At 40.9% G+C, this 18,551-nt stretch overlaps 2 protein-coding genes across 4 annotated transcripts in view; one reads left to right on the top strand and one right to left on the bottom strand.

Moving 5' to 3' along the window:
- sos2 (son of sevenless homolog 2 (Drosophila)) overlaps positions 1 to 9,741 on the top strand; it is a 38,332-nt gene extending 28,591 nt beyond the window's left edge. The window contains exons 10-23 of the mRNA XM_074691774.1: positions 144 to 799; positions 899 to 980; positions 1,076 to 1,198; positions 1,959 to 2,071; positions 2,683 to 2,905; positions 3,020 to 3,139; positions 3,225 to 3,387; positions 4,201 to 4,318; positions 4,405 to 4,577; positions 4,671 to 4,787; positions 5,312 to 5,576; positions 5,701 to 5,742; positions 5,861 to 5,964; positions 6,557 to 9,741. Coding sequence (XP_074547875.1) covers positions 144 to 799; positions 899 to 980; positions 1,076 to 1,198; positions 1,959 to 2,071; positions 2,683 to 2,905; positions 3,020 to 3,139; positions 3,225 to 3,387; positions 4,201 to 4,318; positions 4,405 to 4,577; positions 4,671 to 4,787; positions 5,312 to 5,576; positions 5,701 to 5,742; positions 5,861 to 5,964; positions 6,557 to 7,063 — 2,806 coding nt within the window. The 3' untranslated portion in view covers positions 7,064 to 9,741. The remainder of the gene's footprint in view (positions 1 to 143; positions 800 to 898; positions 981 to 1,075; positions 1,199 to 1,958; positions 2,072 to 2,682; positions 2,906 to 3,019; positions 3,140 to 3,224; positions 3,388 to 4,200; positions 4,319 to 4,404; positions 4,578 to 4,670; positions 4,788 to 5,311; positions 5,577 to 5,700; positions 5,743 to 5,860; positions 5,965 to 6,556) is intronic.
- A 1,635-nt stretch (positions 9,742 to 11,376) lies between these two features.
- Positions 11,377 to 17,882, bottom strand: LOC141806602 (uncharacterized). Of its 3 annotated transcripts, none has more exons than XM_074692210.1 (15): positions 17,606 to 17,882; positions 17,140 to 17,254; positions 16,643 to 16,687; positions 16,309 to 16,473; positions 15,562 to 15,662; positions 15,242 to 15,375; positions 15,033 to 15,153; positions 14,817 to 14,955; positions 14,628 to 14,732; positions 13,306 to 13,395; positions 13,032 to 13,177; positions 12,831 to 12,929; positions 11,865 to 12,540; positions 11,643 to 11,746; positions 11,377 to 11,544 (listed from the first exon to the last, which is right to left on the bottom strand). In XM_074692210.1, the coding sequence occupies exons 3-15, from the start codon at positions 16,682 to 16,684 to the stop codon at positions 11,439 to 11,441; spliced, it is 2,028 nt and encodes a 675-aa protein (XP_074548311.1). In that variant the 5' UTR covers positions 16,685 to 16,687; positions 17,140 to 17,254; positions 17,606 to 17,882; the 3' UTR covers positions 11,377 to 11,438. The 3 variants fall into 3 exon arrangements, with proteins under 3 accessions (XP_074548311.1, XP_074548310.1, XP_074548309.1); XM_074692209.1 differs by having other exon boundaries at positions 15,242 to 15,378; positions 17,140 to 17,257; positions 17,606 to 17,881; XM_074692208.1 differs by having other exon boundaries at positions 15,242 to 15,378; positions 17,606 to 17,881.
- Positions 17,883 to 18,551: the final 669 nt, after the last annotated feature.

Raw genomic sequence — 18,551 nt, 5'->3', positions numbered from 1 at the left:
GTCTCATCTAAAGGCTGAAAATTGGTTTGCACAGGCTGCGAGGTGGTTTTCAGAATCAGAAAGCCTTTGTTTTTTAATTTTTGACACATATCTTGCTTCTTCAGTGTTTGGTTTCTTCATGGAGCTTTTCTGTTTTCTCACAGTGAGCCCATGTACCGCCTCTACAGCAGGCAGGTTCGTAGCAAACAACTCGCCATCAAACGCATGAACGAGATCCAGAAGAGCATCGACGGCTGGGAGGGCAAAGACATTGGCCAGTGCTGCAGCGAGTTCATCCTGGAGGGGCCGCTCATACGAGCCGGCGCCAAACACGAGAGACACAACTTCCTGTTCGACGGCCTGATGATCAGCTGCAAGGCCAATCAGAGCTCACGGCTCCCAGGGTCGGGCAGCGGGGCAGAGTACCGTCTGAAAGAGAAGTTCGTGTTGAGGAAGATCCGCATCATGGATCGTGAGGACTCGTCAGAGCTGCGGCACACCTTTGAACTCATAGGAAAGGATGAGAACTGTGTGGTTTTCTGTGCACGGACTGCAGAGGAGAAGGCGGCGTGGATGGCGGCGCTGGTGACTCTGCAGTATCGCTCCACTTTGGACCGTATGTTGGACACGGTGCTGCAGCACGAGGAGCAGGCACATCCTCTAAGACTGCCCTCTCCGGAGGTTTACCGCTTTGCCGTTCAGGACTCTGAAGAGAATATTGTTTTTGAGGACAAACTGCAGAGCAAAACAGGAATCCCTCTCATCAAGGCCGGCACTGTGGTCAAACTCATAGAAAGACTCACCTACCACATGTATGCAGGTATGCTGTGCTGAGACTCATTTCACTTTAACCTGTTTGAAAATGTTCGTTCTGCAGAGATGCATAACGTTACCTCTGATCTGTTTCCTCTCTTTTCAGATCCTAACTTTGTGCGAACATTTCTAACCACGTATCGATCGTTCTGCAAACCACAGGAGCTCCTCACGCTGCTCATAGACAGGTACGCTCCAACACTCCAATCCAAGCTTCACCAACACTTTTTGAACATGAATTTTTAGGGTGCCCTGTCACAAACACAATCATTATTTCTCTCAGGATTGAGATCCCTGAGCCAGAACCAACTGAGGAGGACCGACAGGCGCTCTGGAACGGCGACCAGCCAATGGCGGCTGAGCTCCAGAGGTTCAGGAAGGAATATGTGCAGCCAGTCCAGCTCAGGTACGGAGCCGTCCAATCACAGCTGAGTTTGAATCAAAACAGAGAGAAAGGGACCAAGACACAGTCTATGACAGAAACAGAGTTAAACCATAAGGACAGAATTTTACAGGCAGAAAGACCAACCCTGAAGCAACAACAACGGTTTGAGTGATATTATGTGGTGCTCACTGATTACTCAACTCAACTTTATTTACAAAGCACTTTAAAACAACCACAGCTGAAACAAAGTGTTGTACATAAAAGGTGGTGCAGGAATAAATTGGTAAATAAAAAATCATTATTATTAATAGTTTCATTATTCTTAAAACAATTTAAAACAATGAAACAATTAATAAAAACGAAAAAAACTCTGATGTTATTCTGATTCTGACTCCAAACTCCTTCAGTTTTTATAAAAGCCCTTCAAAGAGAAACAAAGGCCTACCCCTCTCTTTCTGTTCCTGTCTGACTCTCTTACACTCCTGTTAAGGCCTGGATGTTCTCAGCAGGACACAGAATACCTTTTGTCTTAACTTTGCATCCTTATAAGGAGTCAAAGAGTCAGGAATAGTTTAGTAAATACCTTTAAAAACTGAGAGCTTGCTTCTCAGTATCACAGCTGTTTAAGTGAAGACATGCTGCAGTAAAAGCCTTAACACTACAGGACAGAGAAACATGAAAAACAACTCTTTAACTTCATATCTGTATCAGATGATTTGTGAAACACACGTGATGACACAAAGTGATGTGTAAATAAATAACACAATCATTTTCTTCACAGGGTTCTTAACGTTTTCCGTCAGTGGGTCGAACATCATTTCTACGACTTTGAGAACGACCCTGAGCTGAGGAGTCGGTTAGAAGAGTACATCACCAGCAAAATCCAACTACGAGGTAAGAAGCACGCACAGCGGAGACCTGTAAATCTAAACCTGTTTCCATACACATTCAGCTCCTTTGAAGGTGTGTTAACGTCCCAATGAGGCCTCCTCTCTTCTTCTGGCTGAATCTTTAACCCAGCTGTTACTGCAGCTTCAAACAACAAACAAAACAGCAGCTGCGACCAAAAGTGTCTCCTGTTTTTATCTGTGTCTCCTCAGTTTTTCTTTTTCAGAACAGACCTCACTTTTGTTTTCTAAAGAGGGTGTGTTTTGCTTTTTTTTTGGCTTTATATTATTCTTATTTTCTCACCATCATTTCAGCTTCAGTCTGACTTGCTTTGTTTTAGCTGCTGTCTCTTTAAGGCTCTCCTTTCTACAAATCCCCTTTCCTCTGATTGGCCAGATCGTTTTGAGCAGTTTACATACAGATTTTAAGGATTTCTACAACATATGTTGTTTGTAAATCTACACATTTAATATGAACATCAAATTTTGATATTTCATGTCCATGTTTAAAATGTGGGAAAGCAGAATATCCCCTCTTTAAATCCATAAAAACTTAAAGACACCACATGTTTATAGTCTGAGTAGTTTAATCCTGTTGTATGATATTTTATCTCATAGGAAAATCCATGAGAAAGTGGGTTGAATCCATCAACAAGATCATCAAGAGGAAGCTGCAGACGCAGTCAAACGGTATCAGTCATAACATCACCTTCGAGAGCCCGCCTCCTCCCATTGAGTGGCACATCTGCAGAGCTGGACAGGTGGACTCCTTTGACCTCATGACCCTTCATCCTATAGAGATCGCTCGCCAGCTGACTCTGCTTGAGTCAGAGCTCTACAGGTCAGTTCATGTCACCAAAAAGACTTGTGACGTAGATTTGATATGAATAAATGCCAGCACTTGTTCCTAACTTGGGTTAAAAAAAACAATAAAATAAAATCCATCTTTCCTCAGAGCTGTGCGGCCGTCTGAGCTGGTCGGCAGTGTCTGGACCAAAGAGGACAAAGAGAAGAACTCGCCCAACCTGCTGCGCATGATCCGCCACACCACCAACCTCACGCTATGGTTCGAAAAGTAAGTCCACCTTCAAAAAATAAAAATCAAGGATCAGACGCAGAGTTTTGGATCTTGTAACTGTGAGTGTGTGTCTCTCCTTCAGGTGTATTGTGGAGACGAATAACCTGGAGGAGAGGGTGGCAGTGCTTTCACGGGTCATCGAGATTCTGCAGGTTTTTCAGGAGCTCAACAACTTTAACGGCGTACTAGAGGTGGTGAGCGCCATCAACTCGGTCCCGGTGTACAGGCTCGACCACACGTTCGAGGTATGTTAAAAACTTTTCAATAATTATACACAGGGTTCCTGCGGATCCTTGAAAAGTCTTAAAAGGCATTGAATTCTTAATTCTAAAAATAAGGCCTGAATTGGCATTAAAAAGTCTTAAATCCAAATTTCAAAAGTCTTAAAAATTTGAACACATTGGTAAGATTTATGTTAGTTTGAAGTAAAAAAAAATATTAAGTAACATTTATCTATTTTACTAAATAATTTCCTGAATTACTCTCATTGCAACATCGTGTAATCGATGTAAACAATAGTGGAACTAAGAAAACGGTGATGTGGTTGCACCAGGAACTTTTAAAGCAGACACATGTCTTGGTTCTACTTAGGGTGCCTGGAGAGAGAAAAAAATTAGGAAAAATTGGCAAAAAAAATCCAAAAGTAGCTTAGGAAAATTGATTATGGCAGCAAAATTGAGAATTAAATTGAAATTAAATTAAAAAAAACTGTAAAAATTCCAAAAATGGTTGTGACAGTGGATGGGGACAAAAAAGGCAAAAAGTTGTAAAAATGGGGTTAAAAAAAGGTAAAAAGTGATGTTTTTTGTAAAATAAACATTGGGTTAAAATTGCCTCTAACCCAGGTAATTCATGTGGTGTTTTTGTTTGTTAGTTTTGTTTGTTTCAATTGTGGTTCGTTGTGGACTTGTTTTTAAATGTGATTTCCAACGTCATTAAAAAGTCTTAAAAAGTCTTAATTTGAACTTGCCTTGAGCTGTAGGAACCCTGTATACATGTATTTTATTTATGAAGCAAAGAAAAACGTTGTGTTTCACGGGACTTTTTCCTCCCTACAGGCAATACCAGAGAGGAAAAAGAGAATCCTGGAGGAAGCCGTGGATCTGAGCCAGGACCATTTTAAGAAATACTTGGCTAAACTCAAGTCAATAAACCCACCCTGTGTGCCTTTCTTTGGTAAGTCTGAGCAGTGCTGTTATAAATTCAGCCTGAGTGATGAGTTTTCTTCTTCTCCTGATCCTCAAACTTATCCATATCCCCAGGTATCTATCTAACCAACATCCTGAAGACAGAGGAAGGGAACCCTGACTTCCTCAAACGCCACGGTAAGGAGCTGATCAACTTCAGCAAGAGGAGGAAAGTGGCTGAAATCACCGGCGAGATCCAGCAGTATCAGAACCAGCCGTACTGTCTGAAGGTGGAGCACGAAATCAGGGTGAGAGCTCCGGTTTAAAACTTTCTCTGTCCTCTTTTGAAGAAGTTCAACAAATCTCAACCTCTAAATGGTTTTATCTTGTTTTTCCCTCAGAGGTTTTTCGAGAACCTGAATCCAGTGTGCAACCGAAGCGAGAAGGAGTTTGCAGACTACCTGTTCGAAATGTCTCTTGAAATTGAGCCACGGAACTGCAAGCAGCCCCCACGATTTGTAAGTTTTTGGTTTGTAGTGTTTCAGCAGCACAGGAGGTTATGTTTTTGGGAGTTTGTCTGTGAATAACATAACTCAAAAAGTAACAAACGTATCTTGATGAAATTTTCAGGAAATGTTCAAAATGGGATAAGGAAGAAGTGATTGAATGTTGGAGGTGATCTGGATCACCGTCTAGATCCAAGATTTCTCTAAAGGATTCTATTCATTGTGAGATAGGGCTGTTTTCACCATAGTACGGTCCAGATCCTGGCAATATTCTGGTACTAAGATCCAGAATATGAAATATGTACTGGGTCATTATAATTTTCAACACTTTCAGGAAATAAATTATCGTACAAACCTGCAACTAACACCAAATTGTAGCAGACAGTCTGCTGAAAGGAAGTATAACATTAAAGTCGGACTAAAGTGTTGGTGACAATCACAATATGTTTGGTGGAGGTCTGCGCTGTCTCAATGCTTTTCTAGTTTTCCCCCGTGTTTGTTGAAGTGTTCTTACTTTTCCGTTCTTCCTCTTGCAGCCCAGAAAGACCATGTACACTCTGAAGTCCCCGGGGATCCGACCTGTACGAACGTCTACCTCTGGCACCCTGAAGGGCCACCCCGTCCCCCTGGAGAGAGAGCCTCCACATAAAATCACCTTCCGAAGCATCGCAGAGACCGAGCCGGAGACCCCGGCGTCAGCCTCGGTACCCACCTCCCCAAACACACCAACCCCTCCTCAGTCCGCCTCGTCTGACCTCAGCTCAGTGTTCATGGACCCCGACCTCAGCAGCTCGTACGGCGGTAAGATCAGCTGACCATCAGTCTTCTGGTTCCTTCTCTGAAATACTTTTTAAAGAGAGTTTGATTCAGACATTGTTTATTCTCATGCTAAGACTAATCATCCTGTCTCTCTTCACTTCCACAGGTAGCAACTCCATATTTGCTCCAGTTCTTCTTCCACCTTCAAGTGAGTCCACATTTTTCACCACAGTTATTTTTAGATTGTTGTTTTTCTGACTGTAAAACTCATCCTCATCCCTGGTTCATATTGAGTGCGGAGCTTAATATCCATCTGTTCTTCTCAGAGTTCCAGTCTGTGTCTTGCGGCAGCCTCCATCAGCTCGGAGAGGAGCTGCTGAAGCCTCCTCCTCTGCCGCCACGAAGGAAAGACGCCATGTCTGACGCCAAAGTAAGATCAAGACATGACATTTCTGTGAAAAGATTCACTTTGATTCGATCGTAATAACTTAATTATTATTTTTTTATTATTTTATTTTCTTACTACTTTAGCTCTGTTTTTTTCTATTTCAGGGGTGCCCTAGTTCTTTTTAGTAAAGGGCAAAAAACAATTCAAGGTGGAGTGTTGTGGGCCAAAACTAATTGTACAAAATAAATACTCATACAAGAAAACTTGAAAATGAAAACACTTTGCTTTACTGCTTTCAACAGCATAAAGTTACTGAATATCCATATGGTACAAATACTAGGTCTATGTCTTCAGTAACATTTGGTGCAGTATGACTTAAACAACATGGGACATGACATGCTCCTGTGAAACCAAAATAGAGCATTTTCCATCCTTTTAGAATAAGGAATAGTAATAAAACAGGACACCTGCTTAAGACTTTTTTCTCCTATAAAGGACAACAGCATATTTACATTAATTTGAAATAAATATATGATATAAATTCAAACATGAGCAGTGGGCCGAAAACAAATTGCTCGTGGGTCAACTTTGGCGATTCTATTTCTGATTCTGATTCTTTTGTTTTCTGTCTCAGCTGAGCTCCAGGTCTGACAGCCCCCCAGCCATTCCTCCACGGCTGCCCCCTCCCCTGCCCAGGAACCAGCCAAGACCGCCAGTCTACAACGGCCCCCCCATGGACGGCCCCCTGCCCAGCCCTCCTCCCCCTCCGCCCCGCGACCCTCTCCCCGACACGCCTCCTCCAGTGCCCCAGAGACCCCCGGAGATCTTCATCAACTACCCACTCAACCTGCAGCCCTCCCCGGTGGGCGCATACCACTGGGACTTCAGCAGCTCCCCCAGCTCCCCCAACACCCCGCCCAGCACGCCGTCTCCTCGCGTCCCCAGGCGAAGCTGCCCGCTCAGCGCCAGCCAGAACAGCCTCTGCCCTCTTCCTGTCTCCATCACTGCTCCACCTGTCCCACCTCGCCACAACTCCAGCCCACAGCTTCCCAAACTCCCACCAAAGACATACAAAAGGGAGCTGCTGCAGCCGCCGCTACAAGGCCTCTCATTGGTGGAGAACACCGACAGCAGCCAGTGAGTCTGCATCACGTTTTAACACCTTGAACTGTCTTCTGCAAACTACGACACAGTGGACTTAACAGCTACTGATCAGAATGAAATAACAACACCGCTCCACATGCCCACCTGCCCGCCCTCTGCATCGACCAATCACCTCCCTCCGCTGTGCCTCTCAGGGGATCAGTAGCTCCGCCTTCATCTGAAACCCTCTGTGCCAATGAGAAACCCACACCAGTGTGCCAGCTAACAAACAACAAGGATTCGAGTGTTTGTGTGTGTTTGTCGAGTGCAGAGCGGGACTTTCTGCTCCTGATTAAAGTTCTCACCCCTCAAACTCTTCACTCACCCACCGACTCACCCCCAAAGGGGAGGAAGTGGGCGGGGCCTAGGAATTTGTAGCCTCAACTGTCATGCTTTAGTTTCTTTGGGCATTGACATTACGTGGAGTCCTGCTGCAGCTCACAGATTTGAACCACCTCTCTCCTTGTAGCTCTTTCACGGTGTGTGTGCGTGTACATGTGTGTGTGAGAGAGCAGCAGACATTTCCAGTGACTTTTTTTTTCCTACAAACAGTTGCCAAAGTCTTATTTTATGCAGGGGGATAAGGGATTTTCTTTTTTTTAAACAAATGTGACATTAAAAGAAACGCGTCAAGGAGACACTGAATCCCCCACCTTGTATCTCTGAACACTGTGACTGTAAAGACGTGAGTCAAACTGACTGTTGTTGCGTCTGAAGACAGGCCTCTCTGCAGCCACTATATGTTGCCTTTTAAAAATCCAACAGCGGTGACCTCTGACCCCAGCCTCTAGTCCTCTCCGGTTTCTCTGAGACGAGACAGCGAGAGGCAGTAACACTCCATTTGCACATCGAGTTTGGGCGAAGTCAGCAGGGTCTGGATGAGGATTTGTCTCTCAGAGGGAGGACCGCGACGCTTTCAAACCGCACCGATCGAGAATGAAGACTGAAAGAGGAGTCCTTCACAAAGCTGATGTCTTAAAACGGTGCGTGCGACGCTGTCTTGACACTGTGCTCTTCTCCAATAGCCCTCACGACCAACTCTTCTTCTTTGGTATTCAAACTCAGCACTAGAAGCCTGCAAACTCCCACCAGAGCTGGGTCAGCTCCCCCTAGTGGCTGCTTGACATACCTGAAAACACACCCATGAAAAAGAGGAACTTTTAACCCTTCTTCTTCTTCTTCTTCTTCTTCTTCTTCTTCTTTCTCTTGAAACTTATTTTTTCCTGCTTGAAAACATTTAGTTTCACTTTGGAAAGACTGAAATAACCCCTGCATCATGTTCAGATGTGCCTTTTATTTTGTTTTCTACTTTACGGAAATAAGCAAATGGTGTCTAAAATGCTAAAAAATAAAGTTGCCTATGTAATGTTAGAACAAAGCTATACACTATGAAATTGTACATGTTTGTGGATACTGTGTATATATAACATGTATACACTAACTAAATAATTTGTATAAAGTGACAAGGTTTTTTTCCCCTGATTTATTGTACTCTCATCCGCATCTGTTCAGTTGAATATTGCCTAATAATCCAATGCTGCTACAGTCGGATAAAAAACTAAAAAAAACAAAAAACAAACAGGTCACTGTCACTAACTTACTTACAGACAATCTCCAGTTGAAACACTGGGAGTATTAACTGAGGAAAGCCATTTTCCCCCGCCCCTTAGCTGTTTGAAGCAATGTAAAAATAAAAAAAAACACAGTTCAATATGCCAAGCACTTACTGAGACCTGTGCTTCACTTTGTACATCCTACTAATGCCTTTTCCAAGATTTTTTAAAGCTAACAGTCATTAAACAGAGGTTGAATTGTATTAAAGTTGCAGTTGGATACACGCAGATTGATATTCAGTTGTTACTATTTCAGCTTAGTGAAGAATTGGATGTTTTTTTTTCTTTTTCCTGATACACACTTTGTGCACTTTAGGCTGTACTGTTGAAGAGCCACAGTTGTTATAGGTCATGTTTGTAAAAAAGAAAAAAATGCAATGGTCCTATGCAACTGTTCCAACTCACTTTCTGTAAGGATGAGGCCCAAAAGCACGAGTCCGCCGCCTCAGCTTTTACCCCCTGGATGTTTGTTTAAAAAAAAAAAAAATCACCTGAAGATGTCCGAGCAACACAAGCTGGCTTTCAGCAACACTTGTAAAAGATTGCTCATTTTCTCCTCCTCACAATTTGACATCAAACTGAGGATGAAAAAGGAGGATTTTTACCAACACATGAAGTCAAAACACTTCACTCAAGTTTCCCCTCTTCTCCAAGTCAGTATTGGTAGGGTTTATTTTGCCAAATTTAAGTTTTCTTTTTTTTTTGTTTGTTTGTTTTTTTAACCCCAGCCTTGACAGAATGACAGATTGGTTTTCCTCTGGTGGCACTGTAACAGCTTGATCCAGCTGTCGGTTTATTTGATGGTATGTGGCCTTTTAACTGCTTTGTATTAATGGTCTTGATGAGATTAATAAATCACCCAGTCTTATTTTGTACTAAACTTCTCATTCCTCTCCTTGTTTTCTCATTTATTTCAGCATTTTTGTAAAAAAAAACAACAGGATATTGAGGAGTTAGTACGGGAACTTGATGATGTTCTGCTTTTCCTCAAGAATTAAAGCACAGAGCTCAATAAGAGAGGAAACGGTCTGCTTGGGTTCATCAAACAGAAAACTAAATATATTCACAAGGAACGATTAAATCCACTTTCAATACTTAATCTGTTTTTGTTAATTTTTCACAGTATCTGAAAACTTGTGGTTGAATACCGAGAGCTTCAGTTGCTTTATTTTGCCACTAATAGTGTATCACCCCCATAGACTCACCACTGTAACTTTTTCTCAAATATTCCAGTGGACTTTTGGAGATAAGTATTGACCGTCCTCAAACTTCACATTAGCTGCAACAGAATGGCGATTTCTGTCAGTTATGTAGTTGCAGTTATCCTCTTAACAGTGCATTTTACAAGGGGGTGTTTTTTGTTTTTGTTTCTTTTTTTCTCACTTGCAGTTTAGAAAATATGTAGATCCCGGGTTCATCCAATCAGAGGCACATCTCATGCGAGGGGCAGACAGGCGCCCTATAGGTGTTCAAACAGTTCAGAAACAATGTTAAAAACATTTGCAAAAGTTTCAAAAATTGTTGAAATTTGCAAATTTATTTTTTAACTAAAAAATTGGCAAAACTTTTAAAAGCTTCAAATTTTAAAAATGTGCAAATTTTTTAAAATCATAATATGTTCCAAAAATTGAAATATAGTAGATTTGCAATAATTATCAAAAAAAAAACCCACATTGCATAAGGTTGCCAAAATTCCAAAACCTTTGAAATTAAAAAATATTTCAAAAATATATGAAAGAGAAATTTCAAAAATTTTTGGAAAAATTGAAAGAATTTGCAGAAGTCAAATAATTTGTGTTTCCAAAAAAGTCCAAAAACAAAAAAAGAAATATGAAAATTAATAATTTGCAAAATTAAAAAAAGAAATGTAATAAACTTGCAAAAATCACAAAAAAAGAAATGTTAAAAATATGGAATCTGGAAGAAAATACAGATTTTAATTCTGTGGATGGACTCATTTAACTGCACATTTATTGCCAACATGCCAGCTTAATATTTATTTAAGAGCTTTTTTAGTGTTTTGTTTTCTATATTATCAACTCTTTTGGGCCGCTTTGCAAAACATTTTTTAAAGGTTTTGGTGGGGGGTACGCAAATTTTCAAAACAGAATATTAACAAGATAGCTGCCATTATTTTGCCAAAGATAAGAAAAAAACAAATTTCAATAAATTGTGTCCTTGCACTCACATCATTATTTTATTTAGTTTGAAATGAGAATCTGTCTTGACATCAGCAGTTAGTGATATTCATTGGTTAATCAAGTGTCTATTTCAAATGGTATTAAGAATTCAACCAAGCTACACCGAGGTGCTCCAGCCTGAAGGTCTCTGTTCTCAAGCTTGGACTTGGTGTTTAGAGACAGCATCATGCCAAAATGTGTAAAATACTAAAAAACTATACAGAAAGGAACGTGAGAATTAAAAATTTTGGGTTGCCCCTCCAAAGACTCCAAAGCTCGTTGCAAGTATCGTAACAGTAATCTGAGGGCAACTGCATAGCTCTTTTGTGTGCCAAGTCCCAGGTCTTGTAGTGTAGATAGGATGCAACCACCTCAGATTTGTCCCTAGATACCTGAGTGGGCCAAAACTCAAGAGTGAACAGAAAATACTGAAAAATTCAGCTGTTTAATGATTTGTTGTTCATGTGTGGGTGTTCCTGTGAGCCTTTCAGTGACAAACTTTAAAAAAAAAAAACTCCCAACAGAGATTTGTGTGTGAGAGTTTTTGCTGCTGGTTTTCTGGTCTCTGTGTCAGAGGGGTTCAAACAGTGCTGCAGGGTCCCTCGCTGTCCTCACTGTCATCCCACAATCCTCCGCTGTTCATGGTCCCTGCATGGTTAGCACCTCGCTGCTGAGACAGGCCAGGTCTGCAGAGAGGCAAAGGTTAAAAAAAAAACCCTGATGAGTTCAGCATTTATAAGAATTTCGTGTCTGATCTTCCAGTCATAATATAAGTGGGTCTGACCTCAGGTTTTCTCGGGTTGGGTTGAAGTTTTGAAAGCTCTGCCTCGCTGCTGCTTGAATTGGGATGAAGCCTTGTCTGTTGTCTCTCTCTGGAGCTGAATCAGCCTAAAAGACATGAAGTGATGCACATTTAAAATTTACAGAAGTCATGTTGTCTGCAAAATCCTCAAGCACCTCAAGTAACCACTAGAGGGCATCAAAGTTTAACTTTTAAAGGATCTACCTGTTTGGACGGGTCGTCCCAGATGGGCCTGAAGGCACTTTTTGGATGGAGAGGTGGAGACCCCTTCCTGACACTGACCAGCCTCTTCCCGTAGGAGCTGACAAGGCACGGCGTGGCCCCCTCTGCACACGGCCCTGCGGTGTTCCTCAGAGGAGGGTGTGGGGTCAGTCTGGGGATCTGCCACCTCAGACACACCGTCCTCTCCCTGGGGGTCTCCCTCTGCTGCTGCTGCTGGCTGTATGACGGCTTCAGGAGCACCGGCACCTGGCTGTCCTCCTCCTCGTCCTCCCCGCTGTTGCTGCACATCTCCCTGCGCAGCGTGCCGTCAGGGCTGCAGGAGGTCACCGAGGAGTAGTCGAAGGCCGAGGTGTCGTCTGGGTCCGTCTCACAGTCCTCCAGGCTTTGGTTGGTGTGAGATGCCTCTTGTTCGCTGGTTCCCTTCCCCGTTTGGTGGCTGAAGGTGCCCTGACCTGAGTCACTGTTTTCCCCCCATCCTGCGGCGTCAGGGGTGAGGAGGGAGCAGTAGGCGTGTCCACAGTCCCGGGCTGGCTGGTTCTGGATCATCTGATCTCTTCCACAGCCCTTCCTCCTCACAGGGCTGCAGGACCAGCACTCCAGACGCATCGAGTGACAGTTGTCCACCCCATTTGTGAGGCCGGCAGCCTGCTGGTGATCTCTGAGAGGAGATCAGCGACAGTCAGAGTTTACAGACTGAATATCACAACTGACATTTCCTTACCTCCTTATCTTTTCAGATTTTGAGTGCTTAGTTCTCAAAAAAATTATACTTTTAAGGTATTTTCAGAGCATCAGAATCTGGCTTGTTTCCCTCACAACAGCATGTTGAGGTTTATTTTTCACTTTATGAGCTAAAAAAGGCAGTGTGTAACTTTCTAAGCTCGACTTTTTATTTGCTGGTGCTCTTTCTTGTAGTTCTGCCTGCAGCCAGCAGAGGGTGACACATACCTCTGAGCTGAAGCACTGGACTCTTGCTGAGACTCTCTGGTCTGCTGGCTCCTTCTGCAACAGTTTGCAGATGATCCAGATGCCATGGCACCAGAGCAGCTGCAGAGAACAGGTTTAAAGTTTTTTATCATGGAATTAATGAATGAAAAAAAATATGGTTTGGTGTAAATTGCAGCAACCTGATAATCCATGCCCTCTCACCTTTGATCAGCTCCTTCTACCTCCTCCCATCGGACGTCCTCCTCCAGGATGGTGTGACAGCTGGATAAAACACTCCTCAGTGCTCGTTCGGTTCCCAGCAGGAGGCTGCAGTCAGGGTGATCTTTACCCGTCCACTGCAACAAGTTCTGCAGGTTCAGTCAGAAAAAAACATTACTTCCATCATTTGGAGAAAAAAAGCCCTTCAGTGTTCAGACTATTCGTGCACAAAGTGCACTTTAGGATACAAAGTGACCTCACCGAGTTGCTGACTCACCTGGATGTGACTCAGGTAGCTGTGGACTCTAGATACAGGCGCCAACAGCAGAGAGAGCAGTTTCATCTCCTCCCTCTCCATCTGTCCGCTCTGCTCGATGGAAACAGAAATGCTGTTACTCACGTGAATGATGAGTGAATAATGTAAAGGAGAGATGAGATATTTTAGGAATACTGTAACAGACCAGATGAGCTACAATTTAATACTGGTGAGCAAATAGATCCTGATCAGTCATGATCAAAGTGTTCCAAACACAAGAGTATTTTGTCTGTCTCTGATATATGGTGGTCCTGAAGTGCAAAACATAACAACAAATTTAAAAAATGTATAAAGCAAATAATAAATCTCTTCAAAAAGAAAACATAACAGAAAATTAAAATTAAGGAATTAAATTAAATTGATTAAAGGAGGAATTAAAATTAAATTAAATCAAAGACAATTACGAAAAGAAAAAGTGACAGAAAAGAAAATACAACAAATATGGAAGAGGATTAGGGCCAATGGAAAAAAAACATAATTCTGACCTTTAATCTCAGATTTCTGAAAAAAGTCAGAATTCTGAGGGAAAAAAAATACTAATTAAAAAAATGTGGAAATACATTTTTTTTTAAAGTGGCCATAATCCTCTTCCATAAACAAAGGATCATTTGGGACAAGACAAGAAAAAATACAGAGAAAAAAGTGTTTTGGTTTTTTTTTTAAAAGGAAGCATAACAAGTACAGAGCACATCAACAAACAAAAGACAAAAAAGAAAACACAATATTAATTAAATAAGAAAAAAAAACAGAAAACTGCAATTAAAAAATGACAACAACACAGATTAAACAAATAAAGATAATAATAAAAAAATAAAAAATAAAAAAGCACCAACAGAAAATGAAAAAAAAATGAGAAGAAACTAATAAGGAAAACAAAACAACACAAAGAGCAAAGGATAAAATGGAACAACACAAAAAGAAAATTTGAGAAACTGGAAAACACAACAAAAAATAAAAAAGAATATTTTAAGAAAGTAAACAAAACAAAAAAGGAAACAAAACATTTTAAAAAGCAGACTACAAAAGTAAAATAAAAAAAATCAGACTCAAAAGCAAAAGATAAGTGGGGCAACACCAAAAAAGAGACAGAAAAAGAAAGATGAAGCGGAAAGCACAACGAAATTACAACAAAAGTCAGGTAAACAACAAAATAAGAAAATAAAAAAAAATAAAATAAAATAAAAAAAATAGGAAAACAACAAAAACTGATTCTGATTTGTTGATCTTTTTTCTTTTTCCCTCCAACCATTAACCGGGGTCCCTGAATCTGTCACTTCACAAACCTGCATTTTATTGCTCTTCTCAGGATGATTCAGTCTGTTGAACTCCAGAGAGAGGAAAGAGGCCAGAGTGGTCGTGTACCCAAGGTACATGTCTGAAAACGTCGTCTGGAAAAATCCAAAAAGAGAGCAGCTGTCAGCTCCTGTAACAATCAGACCAAACTTTTTAGTTGTTACAGAGAATCAACTCACATCATTCTGTCCAATGAGCTGCACCAGGATGTCTCCAACCAGAGATTTCCAGTGTTCAGCAGAAAGTCTCTCCTGCAGGGTGTTCCTGAAGAGCAGATGTCTCTGCAGCAGCTGCTCCACAAACTTCACATACGTCTGGCTGCACAACACAAAAAAACAGACTTCTGAGTTTATATTTCTCCTCTGGTTAAGCTATGTAAAGTTTCCGGCACTTACTGTGGCTCCATACACATCTGGTGAGCAGGCAGACTCTTGTATTTATCATACAGCTGATTCAAAGTGGACACATACTCCCACTCAGAGTGCAGAAGCTGCATCGCCACCTGATGTCGAGCATCTGAACAGAAGAAAAGAGCGTTGATCTTTTCAGCTGTTATGTTTATATCTCAATGAATCAGCTGTGGACTACCAGGTAAACTCCTCACCTGTGCCCTCACTTAACCCTGCTTTGAGTCCCTGCAGGAAGCAGTGCAGCAGCAGTTTTCCTCTGGACAGAAAGGCGGAGGAGGCAGATGGACACTCGCACTGACTCCGCTCACGCGAAGAGTCTGCAGGATTGCTGCTGCAGACAGATGGTGAAATGTTTCTCTGCAGGTTAACAGCAGCTTCTGCAGTCTACTCATTACTGTTAACAGCTGGTTTAATGAGTAACTATTGGCTGTTTGCCTTCAAAAGTATCAACAATAATAAGAAAACAAATATCCTTCACTCTCACACATCTGGTGACAAGAAAAACAGTGTTTACCTCTCTCTCTGTTTGGTTGCTGTGCTCTTAACATCCTGCAGGGGTCTCTGTTTGTTGCTGTACAGCTGTAAGATCTGACATTGCATCACTCCAAGCTCCTCCTGCAGGAACACAAGAGTATTATCAATCATTGGGCTGTAAGGAATGAAGCAGATGCAGAAATGCTAAGGACTGCAGTTCCTTAAATGTCCACTGGAGGCCGGCCCCAAAAGTTCCGGACACTACATATACACCCATTCAAAAAGGCCAATCTTTGCAGCATTTTACCATCAGTATAAACTGTAAGGGGATTATTATCATCATTATTATCATCATTATTATTACTAATATTTATTATTATTATTATTATTATTATTATAATCATTATAATTACTATTTTTTATCTATTTATGAATTCATTTATTTATCTATTATCATTTATAATTATTATTATTATTATTATTATTATTATTATTACTACTACTACTACAATTATTATTATTATTATTATTATTATTATTATTATTATTATTATTATTATTATTATCATTTTTTATTATTATTATCCCCTGACCCTGCACAGGATAAGTGGTTCAGAAAATGGATGAATTATTTATCTATTTATTTATTTATTTATTTTTTTATTTATTTAAATATTAGTGGCTCAAAACCTGTCTCTAAAGATCAGCCAAAGATACTCTGAGAAACTATGATACTGCTTGGAATTGAAATGCAAGCACACTGTGGTCGATGTTTGATTCGGCTCACCCTCAGTGACTCCACCAGAGCCTCCAGACGATGAGCTTTTTTCTGGCAGCTCCTCCTGTTCTCCTCCAGCTCCTCCCTCAGGTACGTGTCTCCATGCTGGATCTGACTGAGCTCCAGGAGAGCGCTGGTGAAGCCGGTCTTCAGCTCTGACACCATGCATTGTAACTGAAGCAAGAACAAAAACAGATCAAAAACAGATCAAAAATACTCACCTGAAGCAGCAAGCAATTTATTCACCATTTACAGCAGATAAACAAGTAATCCAAGATTTTAATTTAGGGGGATTTATCTCTTTAAGAAACCAGATAGGTTAATGAGAAAAGCTGCAGCGTACCTTTGAGATTTCCGTAACAAGCTCGGCCTCTTGGGGCTTCATGACCTGCAGAGAAACACACAAACAAAGCAGTTTGCAAACACTCAGACATTAATGTGCAAAAAAATACACAGCCAGCACGACCTGTTTCATGTTTCTAACTGATGCATGATAAAGAGACAGAAAGCCTCCATGCAGAGAGCATGCTGTCTTTGTGTGGGATTCACTCTGCCCTTCAAACCTGAGATAGTGTTGCATTTACACAAAAGAGACAGAGAGGGGAAGTCAACCTGTTTTCCAGCACAGTGAAACTTTAACCCCTTCTTTACCCTCCCACAAAACAAAATCAGCACAGAGTCTCATCTGTTTTGTTTTCTATGCTTAAAAAACAGATATTCTGCTTCCAATAAGATATTCCCTCGTGCACTTAAACCTTTTAATTAACAAGAAGGGCTGAAATACCTATTCCAGCCAGGTGAAATTACTCCACTTCTTGTATTTGTATTTGTTTGTTGTACCTGCTCAGATGTTGCCCCTGCCAGCAGCCCCTCTGCTAAGGAAGTGGCGAGCCAGCCAAAGAGCTCAGCCCTGCAGGGAAAACGGCTGCAGGAGCCAAGATTCCTCCTTATAGGTCTGCTGACAGAAGGACAGGCACGGATCAGCAAAATCAAATACAAAACAAATATATCTGAAAACGGTATAGCCTTATTTAAAAAAACAAAACAAAAACAAATGCATCATATAAAACGTCTTTTGTCTAATTTCAGAAAAGGTCATTTTTATATCACTGTTTCTTGACTTAAACTGAGCAGAATTCACATATTTATCAAAGGTTGCAAAACAATAATTTATGAATAAAAGCTTCTTTTGATAAATTAAAGAAACACAAACCAAGTGTAATCTAAATGAAAGAATTTAGCAGTATCACAGGTAAACAATGAGTCTTTAAGTGAAATGTGTCTTGCAGAAGAATCTCTTGCTCACCTTAGTCAAAGCTTTTCAGTGTTGCCTCTCCAGACATCTGAAAAAATGAAAAGTGATTCCTGTATAATAACACTTGTGGCTTATCCTCTTCCTCCAGTTTCCCTCTTTTGCGGTAAATAAACTTGTTTTCGTCATTTGCAGTGCCTGAAGGCGGTGGTCTCGTGCTGCTCCGTGTGCTGCTCCGTGCAGACAGCAGATGTCCCGCGTGACGCGCAGAGAGCAGCTCTGTGATTTACTGTTAATGAGTCAGGTACATGATGAACCATGAAGATATCACTGTGAAACTATTGCTTTGATTATTACCCACTGATTTCGCCTTGTGCATATATTTTATCTTATTTTATTTTATTTTTTTGTCTTTTTTCCGATTTGAGAAAATTCTAAAAAATTGTGGATTGTTGTGAGTCTAAGTACATTTTCCTGGTCCAAGTAATATTTTAATTAATTCTCAACATTTTAAAGCTCCTGTGAGAAATTTCCTGCTGGTGTCAGTTTTGGTGCCCCCCTATGGATGAAGTATAAACTCATATTGATTTATTAAATTGGTCCCCCCAAAAAGTTTAGTAAATGTTTTTCTGCGTAAAAATTCTCATATTGCTCAAACGTATCACTAACTGGAAGTTTATGCTGGTAAATGTAAGGCCACATCTACCCCCTGACATTGTTTTCAGACATTAAAATTAACAACATAGAGAAATTTAATCTTTCTGCTGATGGTTTTGTCTGATATTTTAGGCTATAAAGTAACAAGAGTATCAATTTCAGCGTGTTCCATAAAACCCTCAATATCCTCATGGTAGCTTTAAAGATAATCAGAATAAAAGAAAAGTACAAAATAAAGGCCTGACAAAAGAATCCCAGGTAAGAAAATTAGAGATTTGAGAAAGTAATTATTTGGATTTTGTTAAAAAGCTGTGAAATATTTCCGAAATAAAGTAGAAGAAGA

The sequence above is a fragment of the Halichoeres trimaculatus genome, unplaced genomic scaffold (assembly GCF_033239565.1).
Source record: "Halichoeres trimaculatus isolate MK-OKI-2021-1 unplaced genomic scaffold, fHalTri1.1 fHalTri1_scaffold_17, whole genome shotgun sequence".
Lineage (NCBI taxonomy): Eukaryota > Metazoa > Chordata > Actinopteri > Labriformes > Labridae > Halichoeres > Halichoeres trimaculatus.
This window is presented reverse-complemented; position numbering and strand designations above follow the sequence as displayed.